Source organism: Plasmodium berghei (assembly GCF_900002375.2).
Source record: "Plasmodium berghei ANKA genome assembly, chromosome: 3".
Taxonomy (NCBI): Eukaryota; Apicomplexa; class Aconoidasida; order Haemosporida; family Plasmodiidae; genus Plasmodium; species Plasmodium berghei.
In genome coordinates, this window is record NC_036161.2 from 463,562 (window position 1) to 483,324 (window position 19,763).

At 22.3% G+C, this 19,763-nt stretch overlaps 5 protein-coding genes across 5 annotated transcripts; 3 read left to right on the forward strand and 2 right to left on the reverse strand.

Annotated features, from left to right (window-relative positions):
- Positions 1 to 1,649: 1,649 nt before the first annotated feature.
- On the forward strand, positions 1,650 to 3,392 carry PBANKA_0313300 (MtN3-like protein; the record flags this gene model as incomplete). Its single annotated transcript, XM_034567263.1, has 1 exon — positions 1,650 to 3,392. One exon carries the CDS (start codon positions 1,650 to 1,652, stop codon positions 3,390 to 3,392), a length of 1,743 nt encoding a protein of 580 aa, XP_034420016.1.
- Positions 3,393 to 4,624: 1,232 nt separating this feature from the next.
- PBANKA_0313400 (autophagy-related protein 11, putative) lies at positions 4,625 to 9,730 on the forward strand (the record flags this gene model as incomplete). The annotated part of the gene is made up of 7 exons (XM_034567274.1): positions 4,625 to 4,663; positions 4,777 to 4,813; positions 4,949 to 5,070; positions 5,162 to 5,218; positions 5,360 to 5,548; positions 5,665 to 6,360; positions 6,551 to 9,730. 7 exons carry the CDS (start codon positions 4,625 to 4,627, stop codon positions 9,728 to 9,730), a joined length of 4,320 nt encoding a protein of 1,439 aa, XP_034420017.1.
- Positions 9,731 to 10,337: 607 nt separating this feature from the next.
- Positions 10,338 to 12,956, reverse strand: PBANKA_0313500 (TMEM121 domain-containing protein, putative; the record flags this gene model as incomplete). Its single annotated transcript, XM_034567286.1, has 1 exon — positions 10,338 to 12,956. The coding sequence occupies one exon, from the start codon at positions 12,954 to 12,956 to the stop codon at positions 10,338 to 10,340; it is 2,619 nt and encodes an 872-aa protein (XP_034420018.1).
- Positions 12,957 to 14,440: 1,484 nt separating this feature from the next.
- Positions 14,441 to 15,832, forward strand: PBANKA_0313600 (conserved Plasmodium protein, unknown function; the record flags this gene model as incomplete). The annotated part of the gene is made up of 1 exon (XM_034567297.1): positions 14,441 to 15,832. The coding sequence occupies one exon, from the start codon at positions 14,441 to 14,443 to the stop codon at positions 15,830 to 15,832; it is 1,392 nt and encodes a 463-aa protein (XP_034420019.1).
- A 217-nt stretch (positions 15,833 to 16,049) lies between these two features.
- PBANKA_0313700 (conserved Plasmodium membrane protein, unknown function) lies at positions 16,050 to 19,003 on the reverse strand (the record flags this gene model as incomplete). Its single annotated transcript, XM_034567308.1, has 4 exons — positions 16,050 to 16,153; positions 16,232 to 16,715; positions 16,796 to 17,706; positions 17,914 to 19,003. The coding sequence occupies 4 exons, from the start codon at positions 19,001 to 19,003 to the stop codon at positions 16,050 to 16,052; spliced, it is 2,589 nt and encodes an 862-aa protein (XP_034420020.1).
- Positions 19,004 to 19,763: the final 760 nt, after the last annotated feature.

A 19,763-nucleotide genomic window follows, 5' to 3' on the forward strand; every position in this document is an offset into this window, starting at 1 on the left:
GCAAATATTTTATTAACAAGCAATAATAAATGATTTAATTGATGGCTATAAAAAACAGTGTGCATATTGTACGTATCCCTAATATGCGTTTTTTCCTTAAAAAATATTATTTAGCATGTAAATCGTTTTAATATATCCTTTATTAATATTATATAAAACGATAAGGATAGTGTACTTTTATTTATTAAAAAATACTTTTGTTACAAAAATTATATATAATTCATTATAAAAAATAAAAAAAAAAGCAAAACCATGTTTAGTATTAACAAGGCTATAGAAATACATTGTTGTGATGGTGGATATATAAATAAAATATGCATTGTTAATGCACACACAAAAAAGCTATACGCATTTTCCTCCCCTAAAAGTTATATAATAAAAAAAACACACGAATATGGAAAATAGGAATACGTAACTATTTTATTTTAGTTAGCTAGTTAAAAAAAATATATATATATGAAATAGGTATTTATTTTTTATATGTTGATTTGGTTCATACTAAATATAACATATATGTAAATATATGAATAGGTTATACAACTATTTTTCATTGTATAAGTTCTTTCATTTTGATTGTTTTGGTATGATATTAATTGAAAGCTTTTAAAACAACAAAATTTGTATTATTTTATATTAGTTAAATAATTTAATTTAATTCCAAATTATTTTACCTAAATTATAAATGGTATTGTATTTGCGTATAGTATTGAGCCATATACATAAAATTTTTTTTTTTTTTTTTTTTTGTTAGCTTTTATGCAAAAAAATAGAAAAAAAACTTTAAATGAATTAAGCACTGTTTACATATAATGTTACACACATTTTTTTACTTGATAATAATAGAAACGAATGTATATATATATTATGGATTAGTATATATTTAATTTTATATTATATAATAATTAATATATAGTATTTAGCCTTTTAGTTTTACTATTTTTTAGCATAGCTTTATTTTATGTTTTCTTCGTGATTTTATTGTTTGATTTTTGTAATTATAAACATTTTCACTTTTATTTTAAAATAAAAAATCATTATTTGGAATTTTATATCCTAACATATTTTCCTTAAGATTTATTAAAAAATCGTAGGGGAAAAATTGAAGTTTGCGGAAATGCTTTTTATTTTATTTTATTTTATTTTTCTTCTTCAATATATATATGATACTTTTTACCATTTAAGAATATTCATGTATAATTAAAACTTTGAACTCTATATTTATTTATATTTTTTATTGTTTTTCATTTTTTCAAAATATTTTATGACAAAAAATTATGATATGCAATATTATATACTAGCATTCTTAGAATATAATTTTTAATTTATAAGAAAAAAACTATTATTTTTTTATGAATTGTATTTTATCCTTAGCGAATGAGTGGTTAGATAGTATAATAAATTTATAAACAGTGTTAAGAGGAATGCATTATCAAAATTTTAATTTGTAAATTAAAAAAAAACCAAGCAAAACCATAAATACTAAGTTATAAATATATACAAAGTAATATTTGTATGTATATATAACAGTATTTGGACATATGCATATGCAACAATCCTTTTGATTTTTTATTTTATTTATTATTATATATAAAAAGTCTGCTTAACATATATATATGGTTTAAAGGAGTTTATAAAATTAAAAAAATGAAATGGGTATTATGAAAAGGCTACTATTGCAAATTCTTCTCCTGATTTTTTTTTGGTGCCATATTAATGGGAAGAATGGAGGAGATATTTGGGCACTTAATGCTTTGAGTATTGGTGAAAAACAAAATAAGGACGAAAAAACGAATGGGGATATAAAATCGAGTGGAAATGAAACCGAACGAGGGGAGGTGAAAGAGCACACATTAGTAAGTGGAAATAAAAAAGAGCAAACAGACGCACTTACAAGAAAACCGATTGAAATTGAAGTAGATAAAAAGGACAAAACCAATAGCCAAGAAACGGTGAAAGAAATTCATAACAATAAAAATGGAGCTCTTGGAAATAGTAATTCTGTAAATAGCAACTCTGAAAGTAGCAACAATTATGTTAGTGCTAATAACCAAAATGACAAAAGTTCACCATTCCCTTCTAAGCATGCTTTCATACAAAATAGCGCAGAAGTCCCATCGAATCAAGAAATCGAAAAAAAGGAGGGGGCCACTTCAAATAATGAACAAGGAAACACAACTAAGGTGGAAGAAAAAGGAAAAGAATCTAAGGTAGAAGAAAAAGGAAAAGAACCTAAGGTGGAAGAAAAAGGGAATGAAACTTCTAAAGATACAGAGGAATCAGTGGTTAAGGAAATAACAGCAAAAAGTGAAGAAAAAGAAAAAAAAAATGATAATAATATTTCGGGATCAACATCTAGTAACACAGTTTCTTCTAATTTTAATGATAAAAAGGTAGAGGGTATGATTAATGTTTCTAACAATAGTTCTTTAAATAATGAAGATGTGATTAATATTTCTAAGGAAGAAAATAATTCAGATTTATATTTTTTGAAAACATTATCAATAGGATCATCGATATTTATGCAATTAGTATTATTACCATCTGTATTTAAAATATTAAAAAAAAAATCGACAGGAGAATCGGATGGATTGGCATATGTTGTTTTATTTTTTTCGTCATTTTTATGGCTAGTATATGGAATATTACTAAATAATTCGGCAATTATTTTTCCGAATTCAGTTGGATTATTATTAGGGTTATTTTACTCTATAATATATCATGTGAATTGTAAAAATATGTGGTTAAAACATAAGTTGTATTCATATTATAAAACTTGTGGATCCATATGTTTTATGTTATATATATTTTTATATATATTGTCATATGAACAATATGAATTGTTTGTCGGGTTTATAGCATTTGTATCAAGTATAGTAAATTTTGGCGCGCCTTTATCATATATTCAAACAGTTATAAAAAAGCGAAACTCTTCCTTAATACCACTGGAGATATCTATTGGAAGTTTGGTGTGTTCATTTTTGTGGTTGACATATGGGTTCATATTAAAAGATGTATTTTTAATAACCCCCAATTTATGTGGTTTTGTATTAAGTATATTGCAGATAGCTTTAATATTATTGTATTCAAATAAAGAGGTTTTATCTAATATGGACACAGAAATTGCTTATAATGAAAGGAATAATAATAATAATAGTAATACAATTATTCAAGAAAATAATGTTTTTTTTAACGAATTTAATTTAGATGATGATTTTAAAATTACTGAAGTGCCAACAAATTTAAACAATTCTATTTTTGATACCCCATATGATGAGACCTCTCCATTAACTGGTAATTTTGATATCCAGTTTAAGCATAATCATTTGGAGAGACAAAATTACCTGAACAATTCAGAAAATAAAAAGAACAACAATAATCCAGTATCTTTTTAAAGCTCACTAAAACTAGATAAAGATTTGTAAATATGGTTGGGAAGGGTAAAAATATTAAGTATAAAAAATTTCTTGCAAATTTTTGAGCGATTGTTTACCGACTTAATTATAGTATACACAAAAACGATTTTTATGGACTTTTTTTTTCCCAATATGTATTATTTTTTTATTCATTCGTGTATTTGTATGGTAAATTGCCTTTTAATTTGTTCATCGATGTTAAAGGGTTTGCACACATATTTATTTTCATATTTTTCAATACCTTGCATGTTGAGGGTAAGTATATATATACATTTACTATTATATATTCACATATTCACATATATGGATGGCCGTCACTACAAGCGTTATCGAGGGGTATGTATATACCATCAGATTATTCGTTTTTTTCCTCATTTTTTTCCTCTTTTTTTCTTCTTTTTTTTAAATAGCCTTTTGTTATAATAGCATTCAGATGAATATTTATAAAATAACTTTTTTTTTATTGTTTATGTTTGACGTATATATTCTACATTATTTTATATTTTTTTTTGTATTTTGTTTTTAATTTCTTAATAACTTTTATTATAGAAAAAAAATATAAAAATAAGTTTCCTGATATATTTGCGGTGTATATAGTAAAAAAATATATCTGGTGCAACACTGGTAGGGGGTAGTTAATTTATTCACACATTTGTTTCTTTTTGGTTTATATTTTGATTTATTTATTTTTTGGCAAGAAACTTTCTATATATTAACTTTTTAATATTATATTTATAATGGTATGGTAAAAAAAATGGAAGATTAAAAAAATATTTTTTTTGTTTTTTTGGAGTTAAGTTGACGTAGTATTTAAGTAGGGAAGAATAAATCCCGAAAATTACAAAAAAAAAAAAATAGGAAAATAATAGAACAATTCTAAAGCGAGAAAATGGTTAAAGAGAAAGAAGTGCATATGAATAATTAAAAAAAGGGGAAAAAATAAAAAAGAAATCAAAAATAAAAAAATGAAAAATAAATTTTAAACAATTTTTCGGAAAGCTATTAATATTAAATTCTACGGAATTATATATAAATACATTTTTTTAGCTTTCGCATTTTTATATGTAAGAACATTTTTTTTGTGTGTATAGATATATTTTTTTTGGTCATTTATTTAGCTATTGGTTATTTTTTTTATTTTAAGATAAATGTGAGTTATTATATTTTTTTTTAATTTGGGGGGGATGTATAAATAAGTAATTATAAAAAATATGATAAATTTAAAGGAAAGCGGAAAAGACCCATATACAGTAAAATCGAAACTTAAAAATGTTCACCCATTTGTTGCTTGATTATTATTTGGCTATTTCTTATTTTTCTCATTTTCTATATTTAATAATTACTTGCATCCTTTTCTTTTTAGTCATACAAAAACGAAAGCGAAGTTTCTTTTGACCGAAGTAAAAAAAATAAACATAAGATATGCTTTCATAAAATGGTTTTAAATAAATATGAATTAAAGTCTACATCAAGATCTATAAATTTTTCATTTATTCATATAATTTATGGGGTAAATATATAAATATTTTTTTTAGAAAATTTTGAAGACCTGAAGAAAAGCATTGAAAATTTACTAAATGATGAGAAAACAACATCTGAATTAAATAATATAAAAAAATCATTGTTAGAGTTGGAACTATCTACACAAAATAATAATGTAATAAAATATTTTTATGAATTATCAAAAATGTATTAGGGTATAAAGTTATATCTTTATATTATTTTAAATATTTTTCTTTTTTTATTAGGACTCTAATTCTTTCCTTAACAATGATTCATTAATTCGTCTTGATGATGGAAAAACGGTAATAAAAATTGTAAAAAAAAAAAAAAAAGGAACATATATTTTAGAGATTTTTTATGTATTTTGTGAAAATGTGTATTTTCGAATGTTTGATAACTATTAACTTGTTTATTTTAATTTTATCTTTTGGGGGTATTTTCAGTTCGAGGAATTAAAAAGGGAGTTGGAAAAACAGAAAAGGATGAACAATTCTTTATCTCTAAAAATAAAAAGCATACACATAAAACTTAATAATATATATATGAAAAGAAATGAAGTTGAAAAAAGTATTATCGACAAAATTCGACAAATCGAAATAAAATTTTCAGCATTAAATCAGGAAAATAACGAGGTAATAAATTAATATAATAATAACAGTATTTACAAATTAAATTTATACTTTATTTTCAATTATATTATTAATTCTTTATATATTCATACAATTTTTTGTTTCGTATTATTTTATAGGAATGTGATACTATTGATACAAAAAATAATGATGATTATTTGAAATTAAAAGACAATGAATGTCTTGAAAAATCAGAGAAAAATGAAATTGAGAGTATACTATTGCGTAATGAAATAGAAAAATTAAAAAAAGTTTTAAATAAATATGAAGAAGATTTAAAATGGTTAAAAAATGATAAAGAGAAAAGGAGTTTAGAATTAAAATGTAGTAAAAAGGATTTAGAAGAAGAAATAAAAAAAAATAATGAATATACAAATAAAATAAAATGTTATGAAATGAATGCTAATATATATAAAAATGAAAATTTAAAAAAACTTCAAGAAATAAATGAAATAAAAATAGAGCTAGAAAATTTAAGAAATATATACAATGAAACATATGTAAAAAATAAATTATTATTTGACGAAAAAAATGAAATAACCTTAGTTAACAACGATCTAAAATTGGAACTAAAAAACGTCAAAACAGATTTAGAGGCTTCGAAAAATAAAGAAAATATTCTTAACAAATGTACAGATAAAATTCATAACATTCTGATATATTTAAAAAAAAATAATGATAAAAATGCTTTATATGAAACATTTGGAAATAAATTAGACAAAATAAATGATAAGCTCCTAGTCAATGTAGATAAAGATATTGATGAAATTTATTTATCCATACAAAATCTGATTAATATGAAAAAAGATTATGAGGTATTTTATATAAAAAAAAATAAAACTTTTCTAAAATTTATCCAGAATATTTATACATATAGTGAATTAATTCTATGAGGAATTTTCAACAAGACGTTCACCCCTGTCTCGTTTTGTCATTTTTCCTAATTTGTTTACTTTGTTATATTGCATTTAAAATTAATTGGAAATGTTAATTTATTTTTTATAGGAAAAAAAACAAGAATTAGAAGAAACTAAAAACGAAATTGAAGTTGTTAAGAATAATTTTATAGAACGGTGTAAGAGCTATGAAGAGATGAAAATGAAAATGGAAAAATTAAAACTTTTAGAAAAAGACAATTTAAAAATATGTAATGATAAAAAAAATGATGAAAAAAGAATAAGTGAGTTAAAAGAGAAATTAACAAAAGAAGAAAATAAAATAATTGAATTAAAAAAAAAAAATTATTATAATGTTTTTAAATTAAAAGACTTTAAGGAAAAGGAAAGAGATATGATTGATGAAATAAAAAAGCTAAAAATACATATTAAAGAATATAAAATATTTTTTGAAAAAAATAGAAAAATTAATAAAAATCAACTAAAATATATGAAAGGAAAAAATAAAAGATTATTAAGTAATATACATGGAATAAATTTTGAAATAAAAAAATGTGTAAGTAAAATAAATAAAATTAATAAAAATGCAGAGAGTTTAAAAAGAGAGAAAGAAAATGTACAAAAAGAAATATATTTCATAAAAAAACAAAATGAAAAGTTACAGCAAGAACTAAAAGAAATAGAAGTAGAAAATAAAAATAAAGAATCAAAAGCACAAACATTAAATAGTAATATATATAAAGTATGTAGAAAATTAAATAAACAAAATAGAGAATATAAGGAAAATATAAAACGGTTGTGCTGTTGTAAAGAGGAGTTAAAAGAAGTTCTTAAAAAAAAATCTTGCAAACTTATTTTACTAAAGAAAAATTGTTATTATTTAAAAAAAAAAATACAAAAGCAAAATAATGAATTAAAAAAACATTTAAATATAATTAAAAAACAGGAGCTAGCCATAAATAATTGTTCAGAACAAAATGAAAAATTAAGTGAAGAATTAAAAAGACATAACTCATTAATAAGATCTAGAGATGATAAAATAAAGCTTTTAGAAAATAATTTAATAAAAAAAGAAGAAATTAATCATATAAAAATCAAAGAAAATGTTAACGCTATTAAAAATGGTGAAATGGAATTAAAAAATATAAATGAACAAAGAGAAAAATTACATGAGCAAAACCAAAAGCTAAATGAGCTAGTATACGATTTAAAAAGCCAACTAATCAAAGAGGAAATAAAAAATACAGAAATAAATAAAAATATATATACTATTAAAAATGAAAATAAACAAATTATACAAAACTATGAACAAAAACTACGGGATAAGGAAACATGCATAGAAAATATTAAAAATGAGTTAAAAAATATGAGAGAAAAAATTGAGGAAAAATATGATTTGCACACAAAAGAGAACAAAAAAATTTTGAACAGCAAGATAGAAAAGATGAATAGTGAAATAGATGAATTGAACAAAATAAAAAACTCGTATGAAGTTGAAATTAAAAAATTAAATAATGATTGGGATAAATTAAATTTACAACTAAAAGAGAAAGAAAGTGAAAATGAGAATTTGGCTAATTCTCTAAAAGAGCAGGAAAATGTAATACAAAATTTAAGAAATAAGGTAACAGAAATTGAAGAGTGTAAAAAATTAGAATTGGAAAAAGTTATAAAAAAGATGGAAGAAGAAAATGAAAGACAAAAAGAAGCAATCACGCAAAAATCCAACCAAGACAAAATCGAGTTTGAAGAAAAAATAAAATCAATTCAAGAACATAATAAAATAATGATAGAGGAACTGAAAAAAAAATGGAAAGAAGATAAGGAGAATTATGAAGAAAAAATAAAAAATATTAATGAAAAAAATAATAGTATCATTGAACAAATTCAAGAAGATTGTAAAAGTCAAATAAAAAGAGTTACAGAATTATATAACGTTAAAACAAAATCAGAGGTAAATAAATTAAATAATGATGAAAGTTTACAAAAGCAAATTCAAGAATATTCAATTATGTTAAATAATAAAGATGAAGAAATTAAAAATATTATTAATATGTACAATGAAAAATTGCAATTGCAAAACACTGAAATGGAGAATTTAATAAACGAATGTGAAGAAAAATTAAAAAAAGCAAAAATAACTAAAAAACAAATGTCAGAGAAGGATAATCAAGAAGATATAACGACCACAGGCGCTTCCTATAGAGTTGAGGAAAGGGAGACAAAAATAACAGAGAGAGAGGCCAAAATTAAAGAAAGAGAAGCCAAAATTAAAGAAAGAGAAGCCAAAATTAAAGAAAGAGAAGCCAAAATTGAAGAAAGAGAAGCCAAAATTGAAGAAAGAGAAGCCAAAATTAAAGAAAGAGAAGCCAAAATTGAAGAAAGAGAAGCCAAAATTGAAGAAAGAGAAGCCAAAATTAAAGAAAGAGAAGCCAAAATGGCGGAAAAGGAGGTCCATGCAGTAGAAAAAGAAGCACATTTGATAGAAAAGGAAGCAACTATAATGGAGAGAGAAATTGAATTAAAAGACAAAGAAGATAAAATAAATAAATTACAAGAAGAAATAAATGAAAACAAAAATATTTTAAATAATACAAAATTTAATACATCAAATAATATTACTTTTCAAGAAAGTAAAAGTGAGAATATAGAAAAGGATTTACAAAAATCGACTACAAATTTTAAGGCGGATAAACTAGAAGATATTAATAAAAAGGTAAAGGAGATAAATGAAGCAAATAGTGAAAGTAAAGAAAATGAAAAAATAGGAGAAGAGAACATCCCAGATAAAAATAGAAACATAAAGATAGAAGAAAAGAAAGAAAAAAATAATAAAAAAAAAGAAAAATCGAAAAATGGCAAGAAAGGAGAAAAAAATAATAAAAATGATTTATTAACACTAGAATTGTTAGAAGAAAAATATCTTAACGTACAAAATGAGCTAATCGAAGGGGAAACAAACAATCGCTTTTACTTAAAATCCCTAATTAAAACGCTAGATGAAATTATTGAAATGCTTAATGTAAAACAGGGTACAACGTTAAATAACCAAACATTAAATGGTACATTATTAAATGATACAACAATAAGCGATGCTATTAATACAATCAATTATGCCATTTCATCTTGGAACATATTTGGTGATCCCAGCTCAACTAATCCAATAGAAAATAGTCAGAAATTAGGAGAAAATATAAATTCAATTTCAAATTTTGATGAAAAAAATAGTGAAGATTTAAAAAATATCGTTACCAAAAAGCTCCAGTTGATTAAACAGATAATTGGGTAAGTCAAAAACATATCTGTATATATGAACAGTTGATGAAAATACATGCTGCTATTTTAATTAAATCGTATCTTTATCTTTTAAATTTTTCCGTTATTTTTTTTTCTGAAATTTGGTGTTCATAGGCACCATTTAATTTGTTATACTTTTTTTCGTTTTTTTAATTTTATTTTGTTTGTGGTTTATTTATTTTGTTATTATTATTTTTTTTCACTACGCTGAAAACGGTATTTCAGAATATTTTTATTTTTTAAGCATATGCTTTCATTTTTTTTAAATTGAAAAAAAAAGTTTATATAATAAATGAGGAAACAAGTTGTTTGTTCAAATAGTTTGCAACATATGGAAAAATAGATAAATAGCCAAATAAACAAAAAAAATAATGCAATGATTTAATTAAAAATCGAAGGAAAATATGTATGTTCAGACAAATTTCAATAAAATATTCTAAATAGCTAGTAGCTGGAGGAATATCGCATGAACGAGTCATGCAGTTTAGCAATTGGCTGTTGCCAGAGAAAAAAACAAAAAATACATAAAAATGTATAAACATGTATAAAAATAATAACATGTGTTTGTGGCTTTAAATATGGAAGAGGAATCTATCCAATTAGGCGAACTCCGAAAAAAGAGGAATATTATGATAGTAAAAAGTGTTTGTCTGATATTTGTTGTACATATTTTTAAAATAGTTTTGGGAATTTTCCTTCTTTGTCTTGCTATTATAATAAATATCTTCGTATATCGATTTTAGTTCTAATTTATGCATTGTAGATATTCGATAATTGTGTGACAAAACCATGTAGAAATATTTTAAAAATATATCAAGAGAAAAGATAGCTGTAATCCCATAGTAAAAATATTGGGTATATTTATAAGAAATAATATTAGATTTATAATTAATATATATAAATAATAGTAGAGAAAATCTAATTAAAAAATGAGATAATATTAACAAAAAGTGTGCATTTCTTATATTATAATTTAGACGCAAATTTTTAATAAAATTATTTCCAATCATTAATGTTGAAACTGAGCATAATCCATGCATATATTTTGTATTAATATATATCAAAAGGGAAGCTATTGATATAAATCCTTTATAATCCCCTTTGAATTTTTTTTTTGAATTTATTTCATTATTACTAAAAAAATTAAATTCGCTATTTAAGTATGTTGTAATATTTTGGGATATGTTATGGTACTCTCTTATATTTAAAAAATTTTGTAATTTATTTTTTCTTTCGTCATTTGTAAATGGTCTGATAATATATCCAATAAACTGTCTTCCAGATAATGAACATAAAAATATGTAAATATTTCTGATTATTTTAAAAGATGGTATAACTGAAAAACTTAAGAAAAAATAGGGTGCATATTTATCTGATTGATTAATATTTCTTAAAAATATTTCAAAAATACTAGTATATGCAAGTAATAATAAAAATAAAAAATCTGAAAAGCATTTAACAAATATAAACAAAACAAAAAATACGACTTCAAAAAATGAGGATATAAATATAAAAGAAAAAAAGGATATTATTGAATTCCCTAATATAATCGAAAGAGCAACAAGAAATATTATATTATTATTTTCAAATAATTTGGAATATATATTATTGGATGTTAATATTAATTTTAAATTATATATGTCTATTTTTGCATAAAAAAAATAAATAAATAAAGACATAGCTATTTTTCCAAGACAATATATAATATATGGTATCATTAATCGTAATTGGTTTTGGTATGAAACTTTTAAATTTGCATCCAAATAGCAATGATATTTTTCATTATTTGATGTATTTATATGCATTAACTTGTTCATAATATATTTCTTTCGAATTGTATTTTTATTTATATTTCGAATATCTAATATGCTATTTTCTACAATTTTTTCAAAAGATTCTTTTAAATTAAATAGCCCATTATCATCATTATTAAAATCATCAAAAAATATTTTTTTATTTGTTTTTTTTCCTTGTTTATCTTCGTCATCAAAATTAATTACTCGATTTCCATTAATTCGACTATTATTTGTGTTGTCTCCTAAAATTAGAGTGTTTGGTTCATTTCTTCCCAATTTTCCATTTTGAATATCAATAACATTATTTTTTATAATATCATTCATAGACATAATAGGAGTTTTTTTTCTATGAACTAAATTGTTTAAATAAATGGATTTACTATTTCTACCTATCATATTACCAATTGTTGTCTCATTTTCTGATATATTTTCGAGTTCGACTCCATTATTATTAGTAATATTATTTAAATTGTTACATTTTAAATTGTTATTTGTATCATTAACACCGGGAACAGTATCATTGACTACACTGATTCTAGTATTGATCTTAGAATTGATGTCTGAATAGTCTATATCTTTTCTCAATTTTTTGAAAATTATATTACATCGTTTTATGGTAATACATTTAATTGGTATAAAACAAATGTTTTTAATTAAAAGAGGTTGAAAATGTATATTTGAAAAATAAAATACTAATAAGTAAAATCGCAATATCATAAATGGAATGTCAATCAATATAATGCCGATAACAGCAGCATGTTTTTTACAAAAATATATATCTCCTAAATCTAAATTTTTACTATTTTTTTCTGCGACTATTGATATAATAGGAAATGAATATCCATTCAAATACACAGAAAATGATATTAAAACCCCTCCAATTATTTTTATCCAAAAATTTGTACTTTCAATAATATGTGGCAATCTAAGTAACGTAAATAATAATTCGAATATATCAAATAAGTCTATAACTACATGTAAAATTAAATCTTTATGAAAAAATTTTTCATTTGATATAGTATTTTCATCGGGATATAACTGTTTATATGATTTAACAGATAAGGCTGTATATATAAGGGTACTTAAACTTAGTAATATAAATACTATACTTTTGTTATAATAATCTGCTGCTGTGTTTTCTAATATATCATTATCATTGAATGCAAAAAAATACATAAATGTTACTTTAATAGCTATGGAATAAACATACAATAACCAACATGTCCCCCCCTTGATTGCAGAAAATGCCTGGGAGTTGTTGAAACACAACTGGATAAATATATATATGTCAAACACACATAGTAGTAATATTAATTTATTGTAGTGAAAAAGTATGTAATACAGCCATATTTGTTGAATTATGAATGTAGTCAAATTGAAAAAAAAAGATATTCTCCAATCGTCCAAAATTTTGGGAATCATTTTATTCAAAATGGGATGAAATACTAACAAAAATACCCAAAAAACAAAAAAAAAGAAAGCACAAACGGAAAAAAATATTGCTTGTTAAGTATAATTGTACATGCATACATACATGTGTGTGAATGGTTAAAAAAAATAATAGCAAAAATGTTATTGCTTGGCAAGGTAAAAAAAAATATATATGTATATAATTATATATATATTTGTATATGTATGTGATTGGCTAGCACACAGCTAGTCAGACAATAGCACACGGAAATATAAAAAGCATGAAATGTTGTATACAAGTAGTATGGGAAAAATAGTTATCTGAAAAATCGATAATTCAAAAAAAGAAAAATTATGAGTATTTAGAACAAAATCGAGTAATTTCATTTTAAAAATTAACATACATGAAAAGTAAAGAAAAAAAAATAATAAAATATAATAAAAAAAAATTATTGCCAATCAGAACAAATATGGGAGCAACTCCATTTTTATGAACAAATTAATTTAATTTATTTCTAATGCAAAATTTCGAATAGGTAGTAAAGTAGTAAAATATGGTTACTAAAACAATGAAAAAAAAAATTATTAATTTTTTAGATTTAAAAAAAATTAGTCAAAATCATATAATGAAAGATATTTGCTTTTTCCTTAAACTTGTATGTAGTATTATAAAAAAAGGAGAAAAGACACATTTTAAAATATTAATAAAGAAAATGTGTTTAGAATGATATGTCAGTATATATTTCCTGTTTATTAGCTTAACTAATGAAAAAAAAAACATGAGTCCATAAATTAAACATAGTATACATACATATATATATTATATAAACTTATGAACTGGCCTTTCGATTATGTATATATTTTTTCTTTTTAACAAAACGCGACCCTTAATTTATATGTAATACATTGTTTTGGTATGTGATTATTATAAGTTTTTTATGTATGGAAATGTCAGAAAGATATTTATTAAAAAAAAATGAATTAAATAAAAAATGCAAAATCATATATGAAGAGATAAGGAGAGTAAAATAACTCAGTATTAATCGGTTTTCTAAATTTTAAAACTAAAAAGGAAATATTTCAAAGTTCGAAATAATTATCCTAAAATGTCATCTTTTTATTTTGTTTAATGCGCAAGCATACAAAAATATATTATGCACGCTTAAATTATTTAATTGGATTTATAAATATGTCTTTTTTTTAAGGAATAGAGTATATTATTGGTATGCTTTATAGACATAATTTATGTGGGTAATTATAAAGAATTAAAAAATTTTATTTTTTTTTATATAACAAAAAATGATCAAATAAAGTTGATAATATTAAGAAAGTTATATAGTTTTTTTTTTTTGTCGAGGAATACATGTCTCTGTTGGTTTAATCTGAATGAGTATATAAAGGATTTACTAATTTTGATGTATGTATGTTTTTTTGTATTAATGCACACATATAATATACGAAGTTAATACATAAATGGTTTATGATTTTGGAAAAAAATGAAGGTAGAATTAAATAACCGAGCTAATATTAAAAATAATGAAATAAAAAAAACGCCTTTAAAAAAAATTCAAGTGAGAAGAAGTATTAAAGATATATTAGTAAATGATAACCCATGTATACATATATACAATTATACAGGGAAAGAAATAAATGTATTCCCTAAAAATGTGATAGAATCAAAGGGGAAGAATAAGAATAATGCAGGTTTGTTTATTGATAAAATAGAATACAATATAAAAAATGATAATGATGAAAAATGCATTGAAGAAAGTTCAGTGAATTGTTTAACAAATTTGAAAAGGATGGACAGCCAGGAAAATAAATTGTTAAATGAATTAAATGAATTGTTAAGCAAAAAAAATTTAACAGATGAAATGAAAAATAATATTAAATCTCTTTTTATAGAAATTCAAGAAATATATTTAGAAGTAAAAACAGATTTAGAAAACAATTATCCTTCTGCACAAGATATACTAAAAATATATAATACCAATGAAGATAGCGATGAAGATAAAAATAAAGATAAAGACTATACATGGAGATCTCTTTGTTTTTATAAACTATTAAACGATCAACTAAGTGACATACACATATCTACTATAACTTCATATAGGTTAGAATATTTAAAAACAATATATAAATGGTATACTAAAAATAAAAAAATTATATTTAAAGGTAAAAAACAAAATAAAACTATCCATGAAATGTGTATAACTAAATGTAGTAAAAATTGCACCGTTGAATGCAAAAGAGAGCATATAGAAAAGGAAGAAGAAAAAGAAGATGAGATGAATGTTTTAAACTCCATTGATACTGAAAAAAAAGGAGACATGAATAATAAAATGACAAAAGAAAATTGTGAATGTGAAAAAATGGAATGTCCAACTAAGATACTGAATAATGAAATGAATAAAATTCGAGAAAATAATTTATCAAATTTAGAATTAAATGTGTTAAAAGTTGATGAATCAAATGATGTTTTAGAAAATTATATATTCCCAAATGAAATATTAAAAAAAAATCAAGTTAAAGAAAATAAAAAAAAAGAAAGTTGTATAGACAGAGAAGAAGAAGGTAAATCAGGGCAAAATGAAATATCACCAAAATGCCAAACAAATACAATAAATGATGAAATAGAAAGTCAAAAAACTGATAGTTTCTTGACAAATGGTACTTTTTATTATTTAAATTTGAATAATATTATAATTGAAGAAAATCATTTTTCCAATAAACCTAAAGATATAGATAAAATAATCGAACTAGAAGAAGAAATTAAAAAACAAAAATTATTAATAAAAAATAAAGAGACAGAAATAACTAACTCTCTTATAGGAATTAAATTTAAAGATATTTTTGGAAAATTTGAAGATTTAGATTCAGGAAGGTAAAGCAGTAAATATTTTACAATGGTTTAAAATGTAGAGAAATGAATATATAATAAGTTTTCTAATTTTTTTTAAATTTTAGTAAATTTGTTTAGTTTATCAAATTGTGTAAGCGTATATATTTTTGTTCGTAAAATAAAAAATAATTTTTTAAGATTTCACTAAGTATAAGCATACGATTAATATTGGGATGAATGAAAATATTTATTTTTCGATAATTCTAAAAATAGTTTAAAGAGTTGTTAAACAAAATTAAATGATCATAGGAATACTTATTATATAGGCGATTTAATTTGGGAGTCGTATTTGAATCTTTGATTTGATCTGAAAAGGAAAAGAAAGAAATATAAAATTTATACAAAATAAAAAATGAATATAGTAATGTGAGAAATATGTACATACCTCGATTTATATCTGAAAATATAGATTGTGCAATTATAGATTTCATAGCAGCATTTCTGTATATTTTTGATAAGATTAAATATAGTAAGGATATAAATATATTAATTGAGAATAGCGCCACCAAAAAAAAAAAATTTATATAATAATTTTTTTCAAATATAAAAAAACAAAAAAAATAAATAATAAGTTTTATAATTATTTCTTTAATATGAGAAAAGTATAAAAAATTATCTAGTCTAGTATTTTTAATGAAATTATTTCCAATTATAATTCTGTTTAATAATATTGGTGCTTTCATATATTTTATTATTTTAACAACCATGAATGATATAACAGAAATAGATACTGATACTTCTTCATTTTTCTTATAATTATTGTTTACATTATTTTGTTGTTTACTCTCTATTCTATATTTATAAGTGATATATTCTCCACCAATCAACATATATATGAACATGTATGAGTCAGAAAGAAATAAATGAATCTGCGTAGATGTAATGAAAAAGTAATAAAAATATATGTCAAACTGATTAAAAATGAATATTTTGTGAATTTTGTTTTTACCTCGTAAATGAAAACACAAAGAATTAAAAGTATATCCTTTTGGGGAGTAAAATAGACAAATACATCATAGGATGGCGGAGAAAAAGATAAAATAAATAAAACAAATGAATATGATAAAAGATTTGAAATATATAATATAAACATAAAAATAGCTTCAAATAAAGAATATGTAAAAAAATTAATTAAAAAAACAGATATAGTATATACAGAAATAATAATAAAAATAATTTGAAGCATTAGAGATAGCTCGATGTTTTGAATATTATGAAAATGTGTAATTTGATATAAATTTTGTTTCAATTGATCATCAAAATTAAATGAATATATTATAGCTATAATTGTTATTTTTACGGCTATAAGACAAATGAAAAAAATAAATAAAAATATATTTTTTATAGAATTTGTTTTAATATCATCAACATAGCATGATATATTTTTTTTTAAATTTATTCCATTATATTTTATATATAAAAAGTAATAATATTTTTGAATTTTGTCATAAATAGTATTAGTAGGTCTATTATAAGATGCTTCATTTATTTTATAAATATTAACCTTTTCATTAAAACTTTCTTTTTTAATTATTTTTTTTTTACTAGATATACTATTGTTAATCCATTTACTAACTATAGAACCTTTTAATAAGCTTGTAGTTTTTTTTCTTTCAAAATTATGTTTTATTTGTTCTATTTTCATTTCTTCATTATTATCTTTGCTTTCCTTTCCTATACGTTTGTATATATTCTTTTCACTTTCTTCTGAATATATATTTTCATTTATTTTCCCTATATCCATTTCATTATCTACATTACCATTTCTACTGTAGTACTTGGATTTTCGGTATATTCTGGACGTGTTTATAATTATAAAGCAAATGTTTTTTACAACAAAGAGGGATTGGGCCGCATGTGCTGAGAAAACAAAAATGCGAGAATAAGAATGCGAAAACAAGAATACGAAAACAAGAATACGAAAACAAGCATGTAGACAAATTCATAGATATGTGCATGTCTTCCCCCAACTAGACATGCGTTTTCCAAATGAAACGGGCAATAGGTTTGAGACCCATCATAAGGTTCATTCTTTAACTTTTTTTTCCTCTCTTTTTTTTTACGAACCATCCAAGAAAAGAAAAAAATTAAACAAGCGAGCCACAAGAAAAGGTATGTCAGTAAAGAGAAGCCGGAAAATGGTGATGTATTTAAGACAAGATGTTGCATCCCCTCCTACATTGAGATGAAATTTATTATTTTGTTGAATTTTTGTATTATCATTATTTTGGAAAGAAAAAAAAATATCATTTTTTTGAAAATTTTCTATCTCTTTGCCTTCTAGTGAGTTAGAATGAAAATTTTTTTGATTCAGATATTCATTTAAGTTGTAAAGTGGATTGTTGTTAAGAGGAGAAAAATGAATAAAATAAACTTCAGGATTGTTTATACAATAATTGTGATGTCTTCTTATGGTATTTGATATAGCACCACCCTTCTTCTGTATAACTGTTTCATAGGAATAACTAGGCAATGAATATGCATGTAAAAATATGTTCAAAGATATAAATACACCATATACAATAAACATAATTTCATATACATTAAGAGTATTACTATAAAATTGAATTATGTTTTTTATATTTAGTGAAGTGTGTAAAAATAAACTAAGACGAGTAAATATGTAATACTCTCCTTTTAATCTAAAATAATATAAAACAAAATTAAAATAACTAGAACAAAAAAAGTGAGATATATCTATTATATCTATAGTAACTTGAACAATTATTACAAAAAATATGGCATTTTCATTATTAATATTATGTATATTTAAAAAAGAAAAATTTATAATATAAAATAGAAATATATATACTAATATCAATAGTAGTATACATGTTGATACTAAAAATATTTTATAAGAAAATATATCATAATAAGATATTGTTAATATATTTTCAAGATTTTTATTCATTATATATTTTGGAAATGATACAAAAAATATTATTGTTATTTTTGTTACTATACTATATACAAATATAGTATATATTTGTATATTGTTTACTGATCTAAATAAAAAATAGGATATTGTAATAATAAATGTACTGTCTAATATCCATAGAAATATTTTATTTAACATAATACAGCTAGAAAGGGAGATTTCTTGAATTGTTATAACAATTATTACTAACAATTTTAAAAAAATAACTGCAAACTTCATTTTGTCCTCATTATATAATATTCATTAGTTTTGGAAATATTTTTTAAACAATTTTTTAGTTTATTCTTTTTCTAAGCTTATAGTTTAAGTTTATTTCACAATATACTCGATTTTATTATATAAAGTAGTAATAGTGGAAATAATTTATGTATATTCATCATTGACAGTACTGAACACAAAGGCCTACAATGATCGGTATAATACAGTAGACATGTAATTTTAAAAATAAATTCCAAATGAATAATAGCATTACATACAGATGTAATAAATAGAAATAAAATTAGCTTTTTTATTAGTTAGCTTTTTTTTTGGGTCATAATTTTGTTCATTGTATATAATATATTTGCATATATAGTATGTATAAACATGGGAATGCGTGGTGAATATTTACATGATCATATATTGTATTAATTGAAATAATAAGAGTAAATGCTTATGCTATTTCTGCAGTGTAACTAATAATAGGAAAGGGCGTTATTTTTTAAATAGGGATATGCATAAATATGTATGCACATTGTTCAGGTAAAAATAGTAAAAAAAAAAGAAAAAAGCTAGCTAAAACACATATAAATTCATTTTAGCTTGTTTTCCCCGTGTGCAAAAAGTAGCGCGATAAAACGAACACACAAAATTAACAAAATAAAAGTCTGAAACAACAGTCAATAAATAAACCAGTTAGAATTGATTAAATTGCAATTGAACAAACCGAAGGTAAATAAGAACTAAACCTTTGACATGAAAAATATAAGAATTTATATAA